At 34.1% G+C, this 18,223-nt stretch overlaps 1 protein-coding gene across 17 annotated transcripts in view; it reads right to left on the reverse strand.

Moving 5' to 3' along the window:
• CDH18 (cadherin 18) overlaps positions 1-18,223 on the reverse strand; it is a 526,603-nt gene that overhangs the window by 44,406 nt on the left and 463,974 nt on the right. For all 17 annotated transcript variants that reach the window (XM_031503961.3, XM_021526413.4, XM_085571653.1 and 14 more), the window contains 2 exons: positions 10,880-11,067; positions 6,752-7,005 (listed from right to left, as the gene is read on the reverse strand). In XM_031503961.3, coding sequence (XP_031359821.2) covers positions 6,752-7,005; positions 10,880-11,067 — 442 coding nt within the window. The remainder of the gene's footprint in view (positions 1-6,751; positions 7,006-10,879; positions 11,068-18,223) is intronic.

The raw sequence follows: 18,223 nt of genomic DNA on the forward strand, positions 1-18,223 counted from the left end.
ATTCCCTCTGTTTACTGTTCCTTTACTTTCTTTTCAAACAGACACAGCATAACTTTGAGAAAGGTGCTATTCCTCTAACAGCATTTAAAGGAAGTTGATTAAATATGCTGTTCCCACTGAGACTCTCTGGTGCTGGCTGCCACCTGACATCCACCAGCTGATCAGCAGTACCTTGTTGTTCCCATACAGGACTCCTGGCTCACCTCTCATACTGAAATCTCAGCACAGCCAGAGTGTCAATGTTCCATGTTCCAGTCCTAAAGATGCGAGTTGCAGGATCCCAGGGGACGCAGGGGACTTCACAACAGTGAACCACTGTCTCCCAGGAAAGTCTTTGAGAGGCAGACACTGCTGGTTTGAATTTTATGCAAAAGTCAGCTTCCTGCTCCAGTTCTTATTCCCATCCTCTAGCACACTACTCACCTTGGACACAAGAAATTTGGAACATTGCTCATTTGAACGAAATAAGCCCTTTCTAGACACCCATCATTTATAACTGGCAGTTTCTGTCTGCATGTGTTAATCAGTGATCATTTTTCCAGCTAATTCTACCAGTCAGTGTAGGCTAAGAATGGGCCACACCCTTCAAGGCATAATTCAGAATTCACAGCAAGATAAAGATTTGCCTTCTTTTCATTACTTTATGAATTTCTTCAGAGGATTATGACTGTCCAAAAGCATTCAAGTAGATATGTTGATTGCAGAACGATATCTTATTATCTTACTAGTATCCAAATTACTTGTTATTCAAAGAGATTAACATTCAGATGCTGATAAGAAATAAGGTGCAGTCAGTGTGCAGTCAGTGTTACATAAGAAACACTTTTATTTCCCGCGACAAGATAGCTACAGCTACAGCTACTTGTCTGCAGCTACACCTACTTTTCTAACTACCAGCTAAAAACTGGTATTCTACTTACATACTATCTTTTTTTTTTCTCAACATATTATACACTAAACCAAATAAAACCAAGATTGATAGATTTATGCCTATTCATCAGAATTGTATGACCCTATCGAATTACTACACTCTAGAGATGTCCATATAAGAAGGCTGACTCTAAAACCATAAAAGACTGTTAATACTTGAGACATTTTGAAGTCAGTAGAAATTATAGAAACATAAAGATTATATTCTGGCATGAAAAATCAGTCATGGCCAAAAAGTTATCTGTTACCATTTCCTCTCTCAGCTCTCAGGGAGGGATGGAGGTGGTTCTGGTTCTTGTGGGATTATGATCACTATCCTGACATGGATTCTTCCTTGTCAACAGAGCTGTCAGAACATCTTACCAATTACTGGTCAAGGACATGGACATATTTGTTACTGGGAAACCTAGGACACATAATTTGACAAGAATCAAAACTAATTTGAGGTCTCAGGAAACAAAACAGCAAGAGACCTTGACACTATTAAATAAAAGTTTTAAAATGTTTTCTTGCTGTGAAATCAGATGGAGAATTAGTGAAGAAATTGAAGAAAAATTCCCATGTCTCAGCAGCCATTCAAAATAAAGTGCTCTTTTTCTGTCTCAGTTTACTGACAGTTGGGGAGAGGATACTGGAGGATTATGATGGTGTTGTGCTTTGAGATCTCCTTTGAGAAGGGCAGATTTCTGCCCTTGTCTTCACCAGCACAGGTCTTGCAGGATCTGGAAAATTTTACAGGCTCCTCCACAGGCATATGAGGGAGGGATGGGCACACTGCATGATGTCACTGATCTCAGCAAGCTGCCCTAAGTACAGCCAATAGAGAGTCATAGACTCATTTAATCATAGCCTGGCTTGGAAGGGACCTTGGATATCATCTAGTTCCAACATCTCTGACATGCGTTGTAAGACCTTCCCCTAGACCAGATTGCTCAGAGCTCCATCCAACCAGGCTTTACACATTTTCAGGTATGTGGCATCCACAACTTCTCTGGACAACATTTTTCAACCCTTATGAGGTCTTACCACCCTCATAGTGGAGAATTTTTTGCTAACATCTAAGCTAAACCAACTCTCAGTTTGAAGCCATTCCCTCTTGTCCTGTCACTACATACTCTTGTATATAGCTCCTCTCCATCTTTCGTGTAGGCTCACTTCAAGAACTGGGAAGCTGCAATTATGTCACCTCAAACAGTCCAACAGTCCACTCATCCAATCCATCTGTTACCAGTTTAGAGAAAATTATGTGGTGGAGGACTGTGTCAAAGGCTTTACAGAAGTCCAGATAAATAACATCTCTAACACTTCCATTGTCCACTGATACAGTCACTCCATTAAGGCCACTAGACTGGTAAAGGCCACTAGTCTGGTCAAAGACTTGTCCTTAGGAAATGTGTGCTGGTTGTACACAGGACAGCAGGAAACAAAATGCTTTTATTTCTCTTATATGAGATTTAAAGAGCAAGTAAAGCAAATGAAAATAACTAGGAGAAGGGACTTCTGTATTTTCCACAAGGGAACAGGCTTATCCCATCTCCCTACTGAGAGTAGCATAGAAACTGAATTGATCTCAGAGAATGGGGGAAGAGGGGGGAGAACCTTAAAAATATAATTTAATGTTCAGCCCTTCCCTTTGATCCTTTCATGCAATTGTCTTGCACCTTCCTTTAATTTGAATCACAAGTTGAAGTTTTATTCTATCTCTAGCAACTTTACATTAGAAAAGATGTATAAAATCTGATTTTTTTCCTAATACTTTATGCCTTTAAGACTTTGAGAAATAATTATAGGACAGCATAAAACTTATGGGTTATGCTCTTTCATCTACATATAAGAATACATCTTAAAATACTGTTTACTGAAAATTAAGATTACTTTCTAAAGGCTGATGACAAAAAGTATTCACTTTCAGATGAATCTAAAAGATTATTATCTTTTACAATCAAAGAAGCAAAAGTTAAAACAAGTTTCTCTACCTAATATAGGAATTGAAAACAAAATTCCTACACCACATTAATTGTTATAATCATATGTACCTCTAATTTTTTTATTATTCTTTCTGAAAGAAGGAAAGAGAACTTTGTTAATTTAAATCAAAATAGAGAAGGGAACTAAGAATTTATTACAGCCTCTACTTTTTGTACTTTTTGTAATTTTTGTACTCATTAGTATATACATGTATTATAATCATTATGATATATCATCCATTTTAAGATCACAATATAAGACCACTAGAAAAATGGGAAGCAGGGTCATGGCTGATATTGTACTCTTGTTCTTCACCAACTTAGCACAAAATTAAAAGTCAATTTTTAGGACAAAATAAAAATTAATTTTTAGCAGAAAATTTAAAAAAGAAAAAATAAATAAAGCCCAAACCAAAACCAAAGCAACAGGGTTTTTCTGACTTCTGTTTCTTATAGCTGATTAATCCTTGTGAATAAAATGCATTATAGCAAGACATATTAGAGCCTGCTTAGGGTCCAACAGAAAATTTACTTGAATTCCAAAATATTAATATAACAAATAAATCTTCCAAGGACCAAAAAAAAAAAAAAAAAATACAAAGTTGATTTTAGCCAAGGAATTGTAGACCTTCTGAAAAGAGAAGATGCTTATCTTTTTTATCATTTGACAGTACTGTCACAGCTAGAATCCTGATCAGGACCTGTACCCCATTCACCATAAGTTTTCTGTTAGATACCAGGAAAAGAAAAATTCTTCCCAGAAATGTAAGCAATGTAAGTTAAACATAATAAGTCGGTGTAAAAAATTACTAGAGGGGGCAGAGGTCCTATCATTAATGCTCAAAATAGTGATTTACCTTCTGTATCACTGCATGACAAAGCAGCACTCAAAGTAGTGAGCTGATGCTGTTTTATTTCTATAATGGGATGTCTTATTTCTCAAACACTACTCTTAAGTGTATTAGGTTAACAAAGGTATTCATTATCAAATGGGGAAGTTATTCTGAGGAAACTGGTCTACGTCATCAAACTAATTTCACTACTACATCAGAGCTGAAGAAAATGTCATGGTCTTAAAACTACATCTTAGCTCTTTTCTGAATCACTGCCTTGGAGGTGGCTTGGGGAACAGCTGCAGCATTATGTTTCTGAAAAACATTCCACTGGCAACAGAGCAGAGGCAGTTGGAAAGCTCCAAGGATCATGTGGAGTATGAGCTCTGCCTGGACAGACTCACCACCCAAGGATGACTCAGTACAGGAGAATGTCAGGGTTTCAAGAGGTGCTGCCCTGCCCTGAGGCAGCAATAACAGCCAATTAAAAGCTGTTTACACCCCTAATCTCCATGCAGGTTTTCTGTGTATGGTTTCAGAAAGGAAAAAAAAAGAAAGATAATTTCTAAGTAGATATACAGATATTTAAAATGAATAATGGACTAAGAAAAAAATGAATTAGAGTATGCAATAGTCATGCTTTCTTCTGTATTGTGTGGGAAGATACTTTTCAAGATCCACTTGCACATTAGATATTATTATAAGACATGACTTAATGCTGACCTTTTCAAGCAACAAAAGATATCAGTATGGAAGCAAAATACTTGATACAAAGCAATGAAAGGGGATTAGTTTCTCATATATGTTCCAACAGGGCAGTAATACCTGTGAATGAACGACAAATAAGGATGTTTCCTTTGATTTCAAGAATAATTTTCTAGATAAAATTTTAAGTGATTTTCAAACTACTCAAAACCCTTTATATTTTAAACTAATACATGATGAAGTTTTATTATATTTATTTCGTATGCTTTCTATTATATCATGCTTTTTATATTTCAGTAGAATAATAATCTTATTCTAAAACATAGCATTTTAAAAAGTTTCCCTGAACTTGAAAAGAAAAATCCTTTCAAACACTCCAAATTGCCAATTAGATAAGTACTGAATGAAAAGACCCCACAGCTATTAGCTACATTTGTTATTACCGAGGTTGTTCTGCTGGGATCTAAAGACTCAAACACTAGTACAAGCACTGGCAAAAAGTCAGTGCCTTCTGAATACTGCTCAGCTCAGGAACAAGATGAAATCACTGTGATGAAATTGCAGTGAGGAAATAAGGACAAAACCCACATTGTACCCCTCTACTGATAGCAGATAACTTAAAAAGATTTCAACACTGCTAATTACCTCAACTACACTTCCAACCATTTTTCTGTATACAAGAATTGTTCCTGCCATCAAATAAAACCGTTACTTAATTGGACAGTGAACAAATCACAGCACTGTATCTCATCTAGTAGCTGAATAGCAAAGTGATATGGTTTCAACTGGGTGTGCCTAAATGCTTCATCAATCTCATACACAGCAGCAAGTGTCCTCATAAAGTGGAAAGGATGCACAAGTGGATTAGGGAAGACTGATTAGCAAATCTGTGCTCTGAATCTTGTCCTATAGCCTTACAGTATTTGGATACAAAAATGTATCTCAATTGAGGGAAAAACACGATAGACACAAGTAAGAACAATTTTACAATTGTTTTTTTTCCCCTCAATTATATGAGTAATATGGATACTTAATATCCTGTCCTCAATCACTGGTTACAAGTTCAGGTTTGGAAAAAAAAAAAGCAAATACTAAAAGCTCAATATTTGGAATTTTTTTCCTTCTGATCCCACTATCTCCAGATTACTTATCGCCTGTTTCACCCCTAAAATCTACTTCTGGCCTTCCCAGGCTTTATACAAACTGCTGCTGCTTCCCTTTTGCCAGATTTATCTCTTTCTAGACAAAACTGTTACAGGCAACAGAGAGTTGAATTATGGACCAGTCAAATATGCACTTGCCTTCTCCAAATTTCCACAATGGTGATTGGTCTGACTGTGAATAGCTTCAGAATCATATTAGACCTACAGGCATTTGGCAGCTATTTTTAGCAAAGTTTTATTATGTATGTTACAATTTAGGCACAAAAACCACAGTGGAAATTTTTCAAAGGCAATAACTTTCCACTAAGAAATTGCATATATTGATTCTTTGAGACAAAACATTCTGAATCTTAGACTATTATCACAAAAGAACCATAAAAATATGATGGCATCATTGCTCTGAAAAGATTGTTTCATCTTACCAAGACTATTACACATACCCAGCAGATTTCAACTCAGTCAGGAGTTGAATATCCCTAACTAGCTGAAGAAAAACTGCTTTTCAAAGATATAATAATATGATTTCTACAAAGGATATATCATTATGTCATGGAAAGGAAAAGCATCAAAACTGTTTTTTCTGGATATTTTTTGGAAACTTTTTAGATCTACTGCCACCTTTGACACATGCATTTCATATATTGTACACAAAATTCATTTTTTTACATATTTGATTCTTTTGATGCTCTATTGAAGCTGAAGCATGTTACAAAATATTGGGTTCATCCTCAACCAAAGTTTTGCAAAAATGATCCTGCTTGTCTCTAAAAGGAAGATGTATCTAAACCAGTTGCTGTCTTTAACAAGCACCTGGGACTACTACAGTGCAGCATGCATGCAGAGGGCCAGCGCAATTTTGACAGACAGGGGAAAACCAGTGGTATGACATTTAACATATGTACAGTAGGACACCACTGGAAAATTAGGCCTTTGCTCAGACCAGTGATGGGAATTAGAGTGCAAACCAAATAAAGGCTGAAGGTTACGTTACTAAAATCTATACAGACTGATCATTACACTGTTCTGACATATGTTTACCTTTATGTACTAAAATAAACAGTCTTCATATATTCCAGATCTCATTAACTATTAAGCTTGTGAAATTCAATGTCATGGTTGAATAATTAATCCCTATAATATGGATTTACTATACCTCACTAAACTGTTTGCAGCATCAGGATCATGTGCAGTTACTGTGCCAACAGGAGTCCCAATCTTTGCGTTTTCATAAACTTCCATGACATAGGAAGGCATAGTGAAGAGCGGAGGTTCATCCACATCGCCAACAATGACCTTCAACATTGTTACATCTTTGAATGGTCCCAAGTGCGAAAAGCGAAAATCCAAGTGAGTATTTGCTCCTTCTATATTAAGTGTATATGATTTCTTTTTTTCATAGTTGAGTGGCTGTTGGCAGAAAAAGAAAACAATTCTCAGAGAAATTCTTTTCTAAGTTTAGCCTGCTAGCAACTTAACAACATCTTTTCTGTTAAACATTTCTTCATGTTATTAGAAAGGGATGATATTCTCTGATATTCTGGCGATCACTGCCATACCTTGTATGTAGAAGGATATAAATGAAGCTGGATGGTTTCAGATTTTCTCTACAATAGAATTATGTAAAATATACTAGTTTTGGAAATAACCCTGGGTTTAGAATGAACCTCAGATTCTACTTTCATGATAATGTAGTGTCTAGATTTTGTCACCTTTAGGTTTTAATCAGTAAATTCTAAATCCTGAATAAGGTAGAGATTGATGTATCCTGAATTAAAATAGCTTCACATCTTAAATAAGAAAGATTCATAGACAGTGACGGGAACATTAAAATTCTTTTGGGCATCTTTTTTATCCTCAACTGAATAAAAGCAACTTATTGTAGGAGAACATTCAGTCACTGTAAGAGAGCAGATGTAGTCTATTTCTAACAGTTTCAAAACACAGTCAAATCATTAAAAGAAGTTGCATATGGGTGGAATTTTTGTTTTTTCAGAACCAGAATTTTTATTTCCACAACGGCATGGCAGAATTCCACTGATACCAGCATCATTCTGTGTGGGCATTACAGTCTATCTACAAAAACTCTTCATCCAAGTTTAAAATAGTATTTGCCCAAGTAGGGGCAAAGTATTAGGCAAGACATATGAGAAACTCAATATATGGCTTGTCACTGTCATTGTGAATTTTGTAGATGAAATCTACAATAAATTTGACTGATGGTGTACAAGAAAAAATGGTCAGGGTGTTTATAGACTTTATATATTTCTTTGATTCCTCCTCTGTGTACTTAAGGACAATTAATTCATTCTCTGAACTCTAACAGTAAAAGGCTTTTGTGACCCTCATATTCTCTGTTTCCCTTTCTTGAATGTAAAATAAAAAGTTTTAAAGGCATAGAAATTTACCATAGCCTCGTAAATCTATTACTATGCTAGAAAGAGCAGCTGAGTAGGCTACTCAAGTAAATTCATAATGAAATATATGTTTAATAAATTTGTAGATGTGTATTAATTTATGGGGTTTTTTTGTTATGAGCAGCGAAATATTATCTAGTGATTTTCATTTCTCTGCAGCATGTATATTCTAAGAATAAACAGGTTTAAATAGGACTGCAACTTTGATGTCTTTTTGGAAAACTCAGTTTATATTGACAATGACTGAATTAACTTCAACAGGAAGATTAATTTCTCTCAGAAAACACATGAGGAATGACACAAAGTCTTTTAGTAAGACAAACCCTTTTATCTAGTTCTTTGATCAGACAATAAAATTTTTTAAGGGAATAATCCATTCAGATAATCAGAAAAAGCTGCCATTTTTAATATAGTCAGAGTAGTTTTTTGCTTTAATTTGCTTTTTGTTCTTCCTATAACATCTCAATTATTAGCTGTAGATATAAGGTGAGAGACAGACTGGTCTTGTGTCTCTAAATATGCAAATTATTTCTGTATTTACTTAAAATTATTATAACACTGAAGATTATTGTCTTTCCCATAAAGAAAGCAAAACATTTATATTTTAGATTAATTAAACAGAAATTTTGTTCATGTTTTATATTTTCCCAATTAATAATATCTTTCCATTACAATTAGCAGAAATAACTGCAGTATGTATTCATTGGCTATTATGATTTTTATGCCAAACTGAAAATACCAAATGTATCTCAAGTGACCAGTTACAGGGCTAACTGGAAAATGCTGCTGTGCACTATACTGCAGTTTGAGTGTCTAAAGTGAGGCTCCCAAAAGGAATTTCATATTAGGGTAACTGTAGCCCCTAAAAAGATACAGAATTTTATGGGAAATAACTATCTGTTTCTGGAACATTTTCAGTCTCATTATACAAAATTGAAGAGACATGGGCTGTTAGACACTTTTTCTTGGAAGCCTGAATGATACTTGCCTACTTGAGGTCAGGAAAGCTCTAACACATTTTTCTGAAAACCTTGACAAAGGGAGAGCATGGTGACAATTCTTTTTTTGAAGGATACAGAGAATAATAGCTTTTACTGGGCTAATTTATTTTGGTTTCCTCCAGTTTCTTACTCAAAGGAGGAAATGCATAAGGTAAAGTAGTAATACTTCATGACAGTTTACAATCAATCCTTTGTGGCAGTATCTTTGAGACTGAAGAATGGCTCTAGAGGTTTGTCAATAAGTTAGATAATGAAAGTACTGTGTGTTTTGGATCAGTGCAGAATGAGACTAAAAAAAGTTCTCATGCTCCTAGCCTTTGCATATAAATGGAGGCACTGAAAAATTTTATTTTTCCATCAGAATCTCACATAAGGGAAGTTTTAATATTTTTATGAGGATTTCAGGTCATTAGACAAAATAATAGACAAAATATTTACTTTTGGCTTTTCTGATGTGTCTACTGTAAATTCTTCTGAAGAAGTACTAGAAGATATATCATTCTATTTTACTGTTATAGAAGGCAGTGGTATCTGATATACAAAACCAAAACACTTCTGTTCTTAGTCCAGGTTATTTATTTTGGGTGGCTTTTAAAAAATTCAGCTTGAAACCTAATTTAAATTTAAAAAAATTACAGCACACAGCATATAATATACTTATTAAACTGCATAAAAGTTCTGAGTAAAAAAAGGAAAAAAAAGAAAAAAAAAGGGAAAAAAAAAACAAGAGCAATTTTTTAATACTGTACAAAGGGATAAGGTATCCAAGGAAATAATGGAGGTATTATACACAAGTTTATGTAACTTTTAAGTGCCAATTTCTGCTCAACTGGAATATAACAATACTTAAGCAAAGATTACGTCTTCTTGTCTTGATGTAAAAATGATTAAAATTATTGTCATGTGTATGTAAAAGAAAAGGTTATATATGCCTTTGTCATATTCTAAATAATAGTGAAAAATGTAAGCTAAAACCAGTAAGAAATGTGATTTAACGGATTTTTCCATGTCTTTCATTTTGTTGAAAATTCTTCCTTTCTGCTTCATGTTTTGAATGTTCATAAATGTTATAGTTAATGAACAGCAGCCATGATGAGGGCACAATGCTCATTTTAAAGAAGAAATAACAGAATATGGATTTAGGTATAACAAGGCCATTAGGAAGTAAATTCAGTAGTATAAAAAAGACAGGTTTTTTTATGTGGTTGAAAAAGGTGGGTATTACATAACCTTTACAAAAGATACTGAGTTAAAGCTTTCTAACTTTTTAAGATATTGAAAGAGATATTTTAAATATTTATGAATTAAAAAATTTATGTTTCCTTGAGTTAGAAACTATTTTTCATATCTTAAATACATATACATCTATCCAGAAGTAAATTTTTATTTATTTTCTTCCTTCATATTCTTACAGGACTTCATTTATCCAACCATTAATCAAGACCAGAATACATATGAGCAATTATGAATATATACTCACTTTTAATTTTTAGGGTCTATGGATACATATGAAATAAATCTTACTATATAACATATAATATTAATATATATATGTAATATTATAATTAATATATAAATAACAAGACTCAATAACAACAAAATCACATAAGAACTCTCAACTGACTGGGACAAATAGAGGAACTACATATAAATAATAACTCTGTGATAACTTGACCAGTAACATTTTAAGTCTTTAGCACAATACTGGATAATTTAGATATGAACTGGAAAGTAAATCAAAGAATAACAGTCTGTGAAATCTGACTTACACATTCATTGCCACAGATTAATTTTTATGCCAAGATTAAGGCAGGCTGGGAACAAAAGTAGAATTTTCATCCAAATTTTACATCTTCAATGGCTTACCTTCTTCAGAGAGAGAATTCCTTCCCTTGTTTCTTTGTCAGTAGTTATGGAGAATACCCCAGAGCCATTGCCATTTATAATTGTGTACTTCATGTCTGCATTTGAACCAGTGTCTGCATCGTTTGCTTTGATTTTGCCAACTGCTGATCCAACTTGAGCTGATTCAGGAACATATAGTTGATAATGTTCTGAGGGGGGGAAAAAAAACATAATAGCTTGGACATTTTCTAGTCAAACTAAATTAGAGAACCATTATCTGCTTGATAGATGTCTGAGTCAATGGAAGGCTATTTATGTATTTTGTAAAGTGACAAATAAACATAGGAATTTTTTAGATTTCTGAAAGAATTCAAAACTAAATTGTATTTTACTTGGGATGTCTTCATTCCCTATTCAACATCCATATTACCTAATGTAGGATTTTAGTTTTCACAGCTACTGCTGTACATCACATAATACAGAATTTACTTCATACCAGCATTTTTACAAGTTTATATTCTCCATAACCAAAATATATATATTTCACCAACTTTACAATGAAATGCATGGTCAAGTAAGTACTTTTGAATAGAAAAATATGTTGCATTTTTTCCCAAGACCCAATCCTTTTTGTAGCATTGCATCAACATTTTCAACCCATGATTTGTACTAAATAAAAATATAATAAATCTTAATGATTTACCCTTTGCACAAAAATTTTAGCTGCCATCCACAGTAAATGAAAATAAACATAATGGGTACAAAGAAGTATTACACATTTATGCCCAGAAAAATTTTTCTTTACAACTCTGGCCTCCTTTCACTGTTTTTATAACCTGTTAGATTAATAATTAGTAACCTAAATATTTTTTGAAAGATAATTTTCTTAACTGTCTGTATGCTTTTGTGTGAAATTTTCTAAAAAGTACAAAGTTTTCTGGTGGACAAGAAGCTGCCACATGGAAATAAAAGCGGCAAAGAGACATAATGTCATTACATAAACCTCAATCTCCACCTGCAACTAGGCCAGAAAAGCAGCTTAAAGAAGATTTCTCCAACAATACTACCCTTATAATACAGCAGGGATGATGAAGTCTACCAGAACTGAAAAGAATAATTCACAACCAATTGAAGATGTGCACATATCAACAACATACTAATTTTCCCATCTAAAATACCTCAATCCAAATGCTTACCTAACAGTCTGCAGAGTTTACATCACAGTCCAACCACCAACACAGTAAAAAAAGAAAAATAACTTCTGTCATTACATATCTTTTGAAACTCTACCAGATTCCTTTTCGGTTCCTTGAAGGCAATCTGTGGCAGTCAGTGCAATAGTGCAAGACTGAGTGGCAGGACAGTGAATCAGCAGATTTCAAAACAGACATATAAAATTAGCATATTGTTATGGTTTGCTGGGCTTAAGCCAGGTAGCATGACTGCAGAGGTACCCTTGTTAAGCTTGTAGAAAAAGAAAGGCAAAATTTAAATTGAATTCAGAGATTAAACCTGAAGTGTGGCAGAAACCCACTGCTGGTTGCATGCATTGAAGAAATTATCAGTCTACAGAAGCTGCAGTTGACAACAAAGTAGATGTCATCACTAAAATATAACTGCCTTTATAGTCACCTCCTAGAAAACTGAAGATTTCTAAATTTATATAATTCCTTGCACAAGAGTTCCTAAACCTATTTATTGTTTTGAATTATTTTTTTCATTCTAGCCCATAGTGCTAGCAAACAACTAGTGCTGTGATAGTTGTCAACTATGTGGTAGCTGACAACTATCACAGCACTAGTTGTTTGCTATCAGATGTTGATAGATAGTTTCAATTAGCCTATAGGCAACCTCCAATGCTGTATCTTACTCAGAAAAGAGAGTTCTCTGTCTGAATCTCTCAAAAAAGGAGTGTAACAGTATTTAATGAAAATCAATAAGCATACTATTGAAATTATTGTATTTATTAATCTATTCTAGTCTGTTGATAATTTTGATTTACTTTTATAGTTTACAATGTCTTCTTGAACAGTAGCCATTACCGTATTTAACAACGGGAAGGAGAAAAGACAATATGGAACAGCAACTTAGGAAAAAGTGTTTATTACACTGGAGGGCTGGGCTGCTGCTCAAAGGGACCTGGACATGCTGGAGAAATGTGCTAAAACAAACCTCATGACATTCAGTGACAGCACCAGGGGAGGAATAATGCCATTCATCAGTACATGCTGGGGCCAGACAGTTGTAAAGCAGTTTTGCACAAAGGGACCTAAAAAGGAACTTTCAAGGCTTTACTAGACAAGACTCTTAGTAACTTACTTAACTGAACCTGGGCTTTAAGCTGGGCTTTGGGTAAGATTAATTTTAAAGTCTCACGTGAACCTATGATCCTGTAGTTTACAAAGGTATGTCTCATGTTTTACTGCCTGCCATCTCTGATAAAACTAAACTGGAGCTTCAGCTGTGGACTGTGCTCAATCTTCCTTGGTAACTTTTTTTGAGAAAGCTATTCTTCATTCACAGAGCTGCGTGTTTTCATTACATGGAATAGATTATTCTGGATTTCTCCTAGCAACTGCAGTCTTTTTAGAAGCTTATTTGTCACAGTATGTCTTGGACGTATGTCACATATTCCTTTACTATTTTTACATTTTTTTAATGTAATAAATCCAATTTTAATCCATCATCATTATAAGTACAGAAACTTTTATGATTGCAGAAGTTCAGTCAAATTTATATTTACTAATTTTGATCTGGATATTCTTTTTGATGACAACATCTCTTTCATAAAACTAAACTAAGAAATTTTTAAGAGGTATGTTTGCCTTCCTCTTCTTCTTTCCCAAAAACTCCAATGGCTGTTGCACTTTCTAAATGTATTTGAATTATAAGTGGTATTACTTCTTATTTGAAAATATGACAATCAAAAAACTTCAAAATTCAAACCCTTCAAACTTTTGCTTGCCTCGAAAGTGTGAATACAGAAACCTTAGGTCAATTTAGGAAAAAAAACCAACAAATATTCTTCTTTGATGCAGGAGATTCCTTTGGCTGAAACAAGACTTGTACTTCTAAATGTCTCTTCTTTTTATGTCTCAGTGTAAAACAGGGGTTATGATTTGAATTAAGATTTTAATCAGTGATGAGTTTATGTTCCATGACACTTTGCCTTTAGAGACAATAACTAAAAGTTCTTGAAAACTTTATGACCTCAGAATACTGAACTTTCAATCTTGCAGAACAAAAGTGTTCTGTCTTCTTGTAAAAATTGTGATGTTTATGCTGCTCATAGCTAAAATCAGTAACATAAAGAAAACTGAGTTTCTCCTGGATGTTCAGATTTACTACTTGCCTGTAGGTATTGAATCCCCACATACATAGTTTCTGTGCAAATGACATGGGAAAAGAAACATATGCACTCCATAAGAATCACTAATGAGGAGCTTAATTGTTAGTTGTGATCTGTAGCAGTCTCCAGAGGCTCTGTTCAGCATATTTTATGCCATTTAAAGGGGTACCATGGCTGCATTAGGCAGCTTGGGTAAAGCAAAGAGCAATACTAATACCTGTGAAAGAGTTCAACCCCATTTGGACTGTGTTTATTTTGATGTTTTTATGCTTGCTTTTCCCTGGCACTAGTACAGCTAGGATTTAGGAATTTAAACACTGGGGTTTAATTTCACAAAGGACATGAAAATTAAGGTTTGCCACAGAGCACTCCTCCAAATGGAGGAGTGCTCCCAGTTCTCTACTCTGAGAGAAAAACAAACAACATTCCCTCATTCCCAAAACCATTACAGACTTATTCAGAAACCCATAGAAAAACAAACAAACAAACAAACTAACTAACTAACTAACTAACTAACTAACAAACTAACAAAAACCTTCACTTTTTTTTCTGTCTAGAATGTTTTGAAATTATTATGGTATGTATGATATATGTAATTTATAATGGATCTGGTACACAGAACTCCTTATGGATAATACTCAATAAAATGAAATAACACTCCACGGTACTGTTATGAGTAAAGCTGATGTACCTAGGTGGTGCTAAAACTCAGTTAAGTAGACCACATATTTATTACAAGTATGTAACCTGACTTAGATATAAATATATTTTTTCCCCATCAAACTTCCTGTAATATTTTAAATCCATAAACAATTCTGTCACCAACTTTTATTGTCATGAATTTTCATTAAAGGAGAGTTTTACAATAAGCTATTCAATACTCTTGAAAAGTATTATATTTATATAATGCTGCAATTAAATTTTACTGTAAAAACTGATTCTGGAAATCATACGTATTCTGCTCAGGAAACAGAACATCATGAGATTTCCTACATGATCAAATGCCATTGAATAATTCATGTCAGATTTCAGTGATATATGAAATAATTTGGTAGATTTAATTTCAAATATTGTACAAATATCAGAGCATACCATTCTTCTCACTAAATAAAAAAAAAGGAAGAAGACAATTAAACAAATCACTTTAGATAACATTTTCCAGTCTATGGAAGCATACACTCAAAGACATACATATTTTTATTTCATATGTCTTAAGTCCCTTTTGAACTTAATGAACACATCTCAACTAATGTGTTTCTCATACGTCCAAGGCATCCCACAGATGAATGATTGATTCTAGCGCATCACGGATACAGTATGTCTTTTACAAAGAGAGACATTCTGAAAAATCACTCAGCAAGGCTTGTCTCTTTTACCACTCCCTAAAATAGCTTGTTGTCCTTGTGCAGCAGCCTTGCTAAGCGGGTGATTCTAAATATTCCTAGAAAATCAAGCCCCAACACACTTTTCTGCTTAAAATTAACATCTTCACCAGGTAATATAGGCACACAATAGCAGCTTTCCCCTGTTACCTTTGCTCCTGGCTGTCACAGTCAGGAGGAAGTTTCTGAAAACTGACAGAAATAGAAACCTGATATCTGCCCCTCATTCTGTTTCTGATGTAACACTTCAGCCATTAAAAAAGAAAAAAGTCAGGGGCCTTGTGATAATTCTCTGTAGTCTGAAAATCAGTATACTGAACACCAGCTGTACTTACAAAGGAAGTGTCACTCACTAGGCATCCATTTTGAAACCTGAGCACTGACTTTGAAACCTCAATCAATTCAACATATATCTACCTTTAAGAATGTGTGAGAAGAAAAAGTTTTCAGTACCACAATTATGTTGTGCAACTATTACATCAAAATGTGATAGTTGATGAGAAATGATGAGCATGAAATAAGACATTAGTCTAATTAAAATGAAAAAAAAACTTAGTAAATAAGCAACCTTTAAAAGTAGAATAATTTCTGGACTGAAATTATTATTATCTGACTGCTTCCTAATACTCACTGGCTACTGGATCACTGCTGGACTCATCCATATGTAGAATCATAGACTCATAGAATGGCTTAAGTTAGAATGCAGCTTAAAGACAATCTGATTTTAACTCCTCTACAATGGACAGGGACACCTTTCACTACACCGGGGTGCTCAGAGCCCCATCTAACTTGGTCTTGAACACTTCCAGGTATAAGACATTCAAAGCTTCTCTGGGTAGCCTGTTCTGATACCTAGTCTACACTTACTCTCTTTCCCTTTAAAAAATGTCCTTTCTGATATCATTACCTGCCTATGTAAAAAGATGTTCTCCATCTTTTTTATAGGTCCTTTCTAGATACTGAAAGTCTGCAATGAAGTCTCTCTAGAGCCTTCCCTTTTCCAGGTTAACAACCTGAAATCTTTCAGGTTGTCTTCATCAGTAAGGTGTTCCAGATTTCTCTTCGCCTTCATGGCCCTCCTCTGGACCCACTCTAGCAGGTCCACACCCTTCTTGTACGCTATCAAATTATGAAATAAATTTAAATTAGGCCCTCAGTCATCAACCACATGGATCCATCAGTGGTAAAACCAGCAAGTACTGAGAGATGCAAAAATCTTCCCATGCCAAACATTGTCTGTCAGCTTACATTGAACAGATTGTTCATTTATTACTTGTCACTCAAAAGAAAGGAAATATTTACAACCTTTATTTCTAAGTTTTAATTAGGGATTTAAACTGTTTCTTTAAGGGGAAAAATCCTGCATATCTCACTGCATTTTCAATGTCTAATGAACACTGATCTACTAAAGTCAGAATGGTACATCTTTTAAATATATACAAAAAAGTATTTTTATAAATAAAACAAAAATAACAGCATCAATCAGATGTACTTTCCAGCATGTTCTCAAGTACTCATACAGTTAGAATCAGATTCAAAACTCACAAGTATGGTAACAGAGAAAAGGAAACTAACCAAAATAAAGTCTGTGGTTTAGCTGAGGCTTAGCCTGTCCCAAGGATTATACACTCAATATAGGCAGTTTTGGTTAGCACTTCCCTTGAATTTAATTCTGAATGTGACAAGCCTCAGTAAATCTCATTTAGCATTCTGTCTAATATGGAAATTGAAGAGAAATTTAACTGAAAATCATGGTACACAAAGGAAACAGGAAAAATAAAAAAAGAAGTTATTCTTTTAGGGTAAGATTCGTGTATATAGTTCATGATGGTAAAATGGCCTTTTTTAAATCAACTGCATTTTCACTCTTTATTATTAACATGTAGCTACTGCTCATTTGCAAGGGGTGTTCTTGAAAAGGAGTAAAGAAATAATGTCACTGTGTATAGGAATCTTCTGTAAGGAAAAAAAGAAAATGTTTGCATTCTACAAGACTTGTTCTAGAAATAATATTTTATGTTAAAAAGAATAAAAATTAAAATACAATTTTATTCTGCCTAATAAGTTTTCATTAAATGTGAAATGTTTTGTCATTTCCAATGATATTAGAATCACTTAAAATGTATAAATTATAATATGAACATTTTCTATTTCTTTGGTTTCTGCAAAAATATTAATACAGACAAATACATATGCCAATGCACATTTCTGCCTGCCAATCAGTTTACCATCTAAACACTTCCATTCAAAATAAAAGAGGCCAGTTCTTGAAACCTGATGGGTAGGGATCCATTCCTGCATCCATTGAGTCTGCAGGAAACTGAGGACATGCTTACTTTTTAATTTAGTTATTGTTCAAAGATAAGCCTTATCTTTTGTCTTTCCAATAGTTAGGAAGCACTAAATAGAATGATGGATGCAATGCAGAATTTGTGGAACATAAAACAAAAAATGTTTTACTTAAGCGTATGTTTCAAAAGCTTTATGTTTTCAGGCCTTTGTGAGGCACAGCGAAGATGCTCATTTCTATAACACTCTTAATAAGCCTACTTACTGTTTGGCCAGATTTTATACAATGTGTACTGCCAGAGAGCTTTGTTTTTCCTTGGAGCCTTGTGATCTCTACTATTGTTT

The sequence above is a fragment of the Lonchura striata genome, chromosome 2 (genome assembly GCF_050655825.1).
Source record: "Lonchura striata isolate lonStrDom1 chromosome 2, ASM5065582v1, whole genome shotgun sequence".
NCBI lineage: Eukaryota > Metazoa > Chordata > Aves > Passeriformes > Estrildidae > Lonchura > Lonchura striata.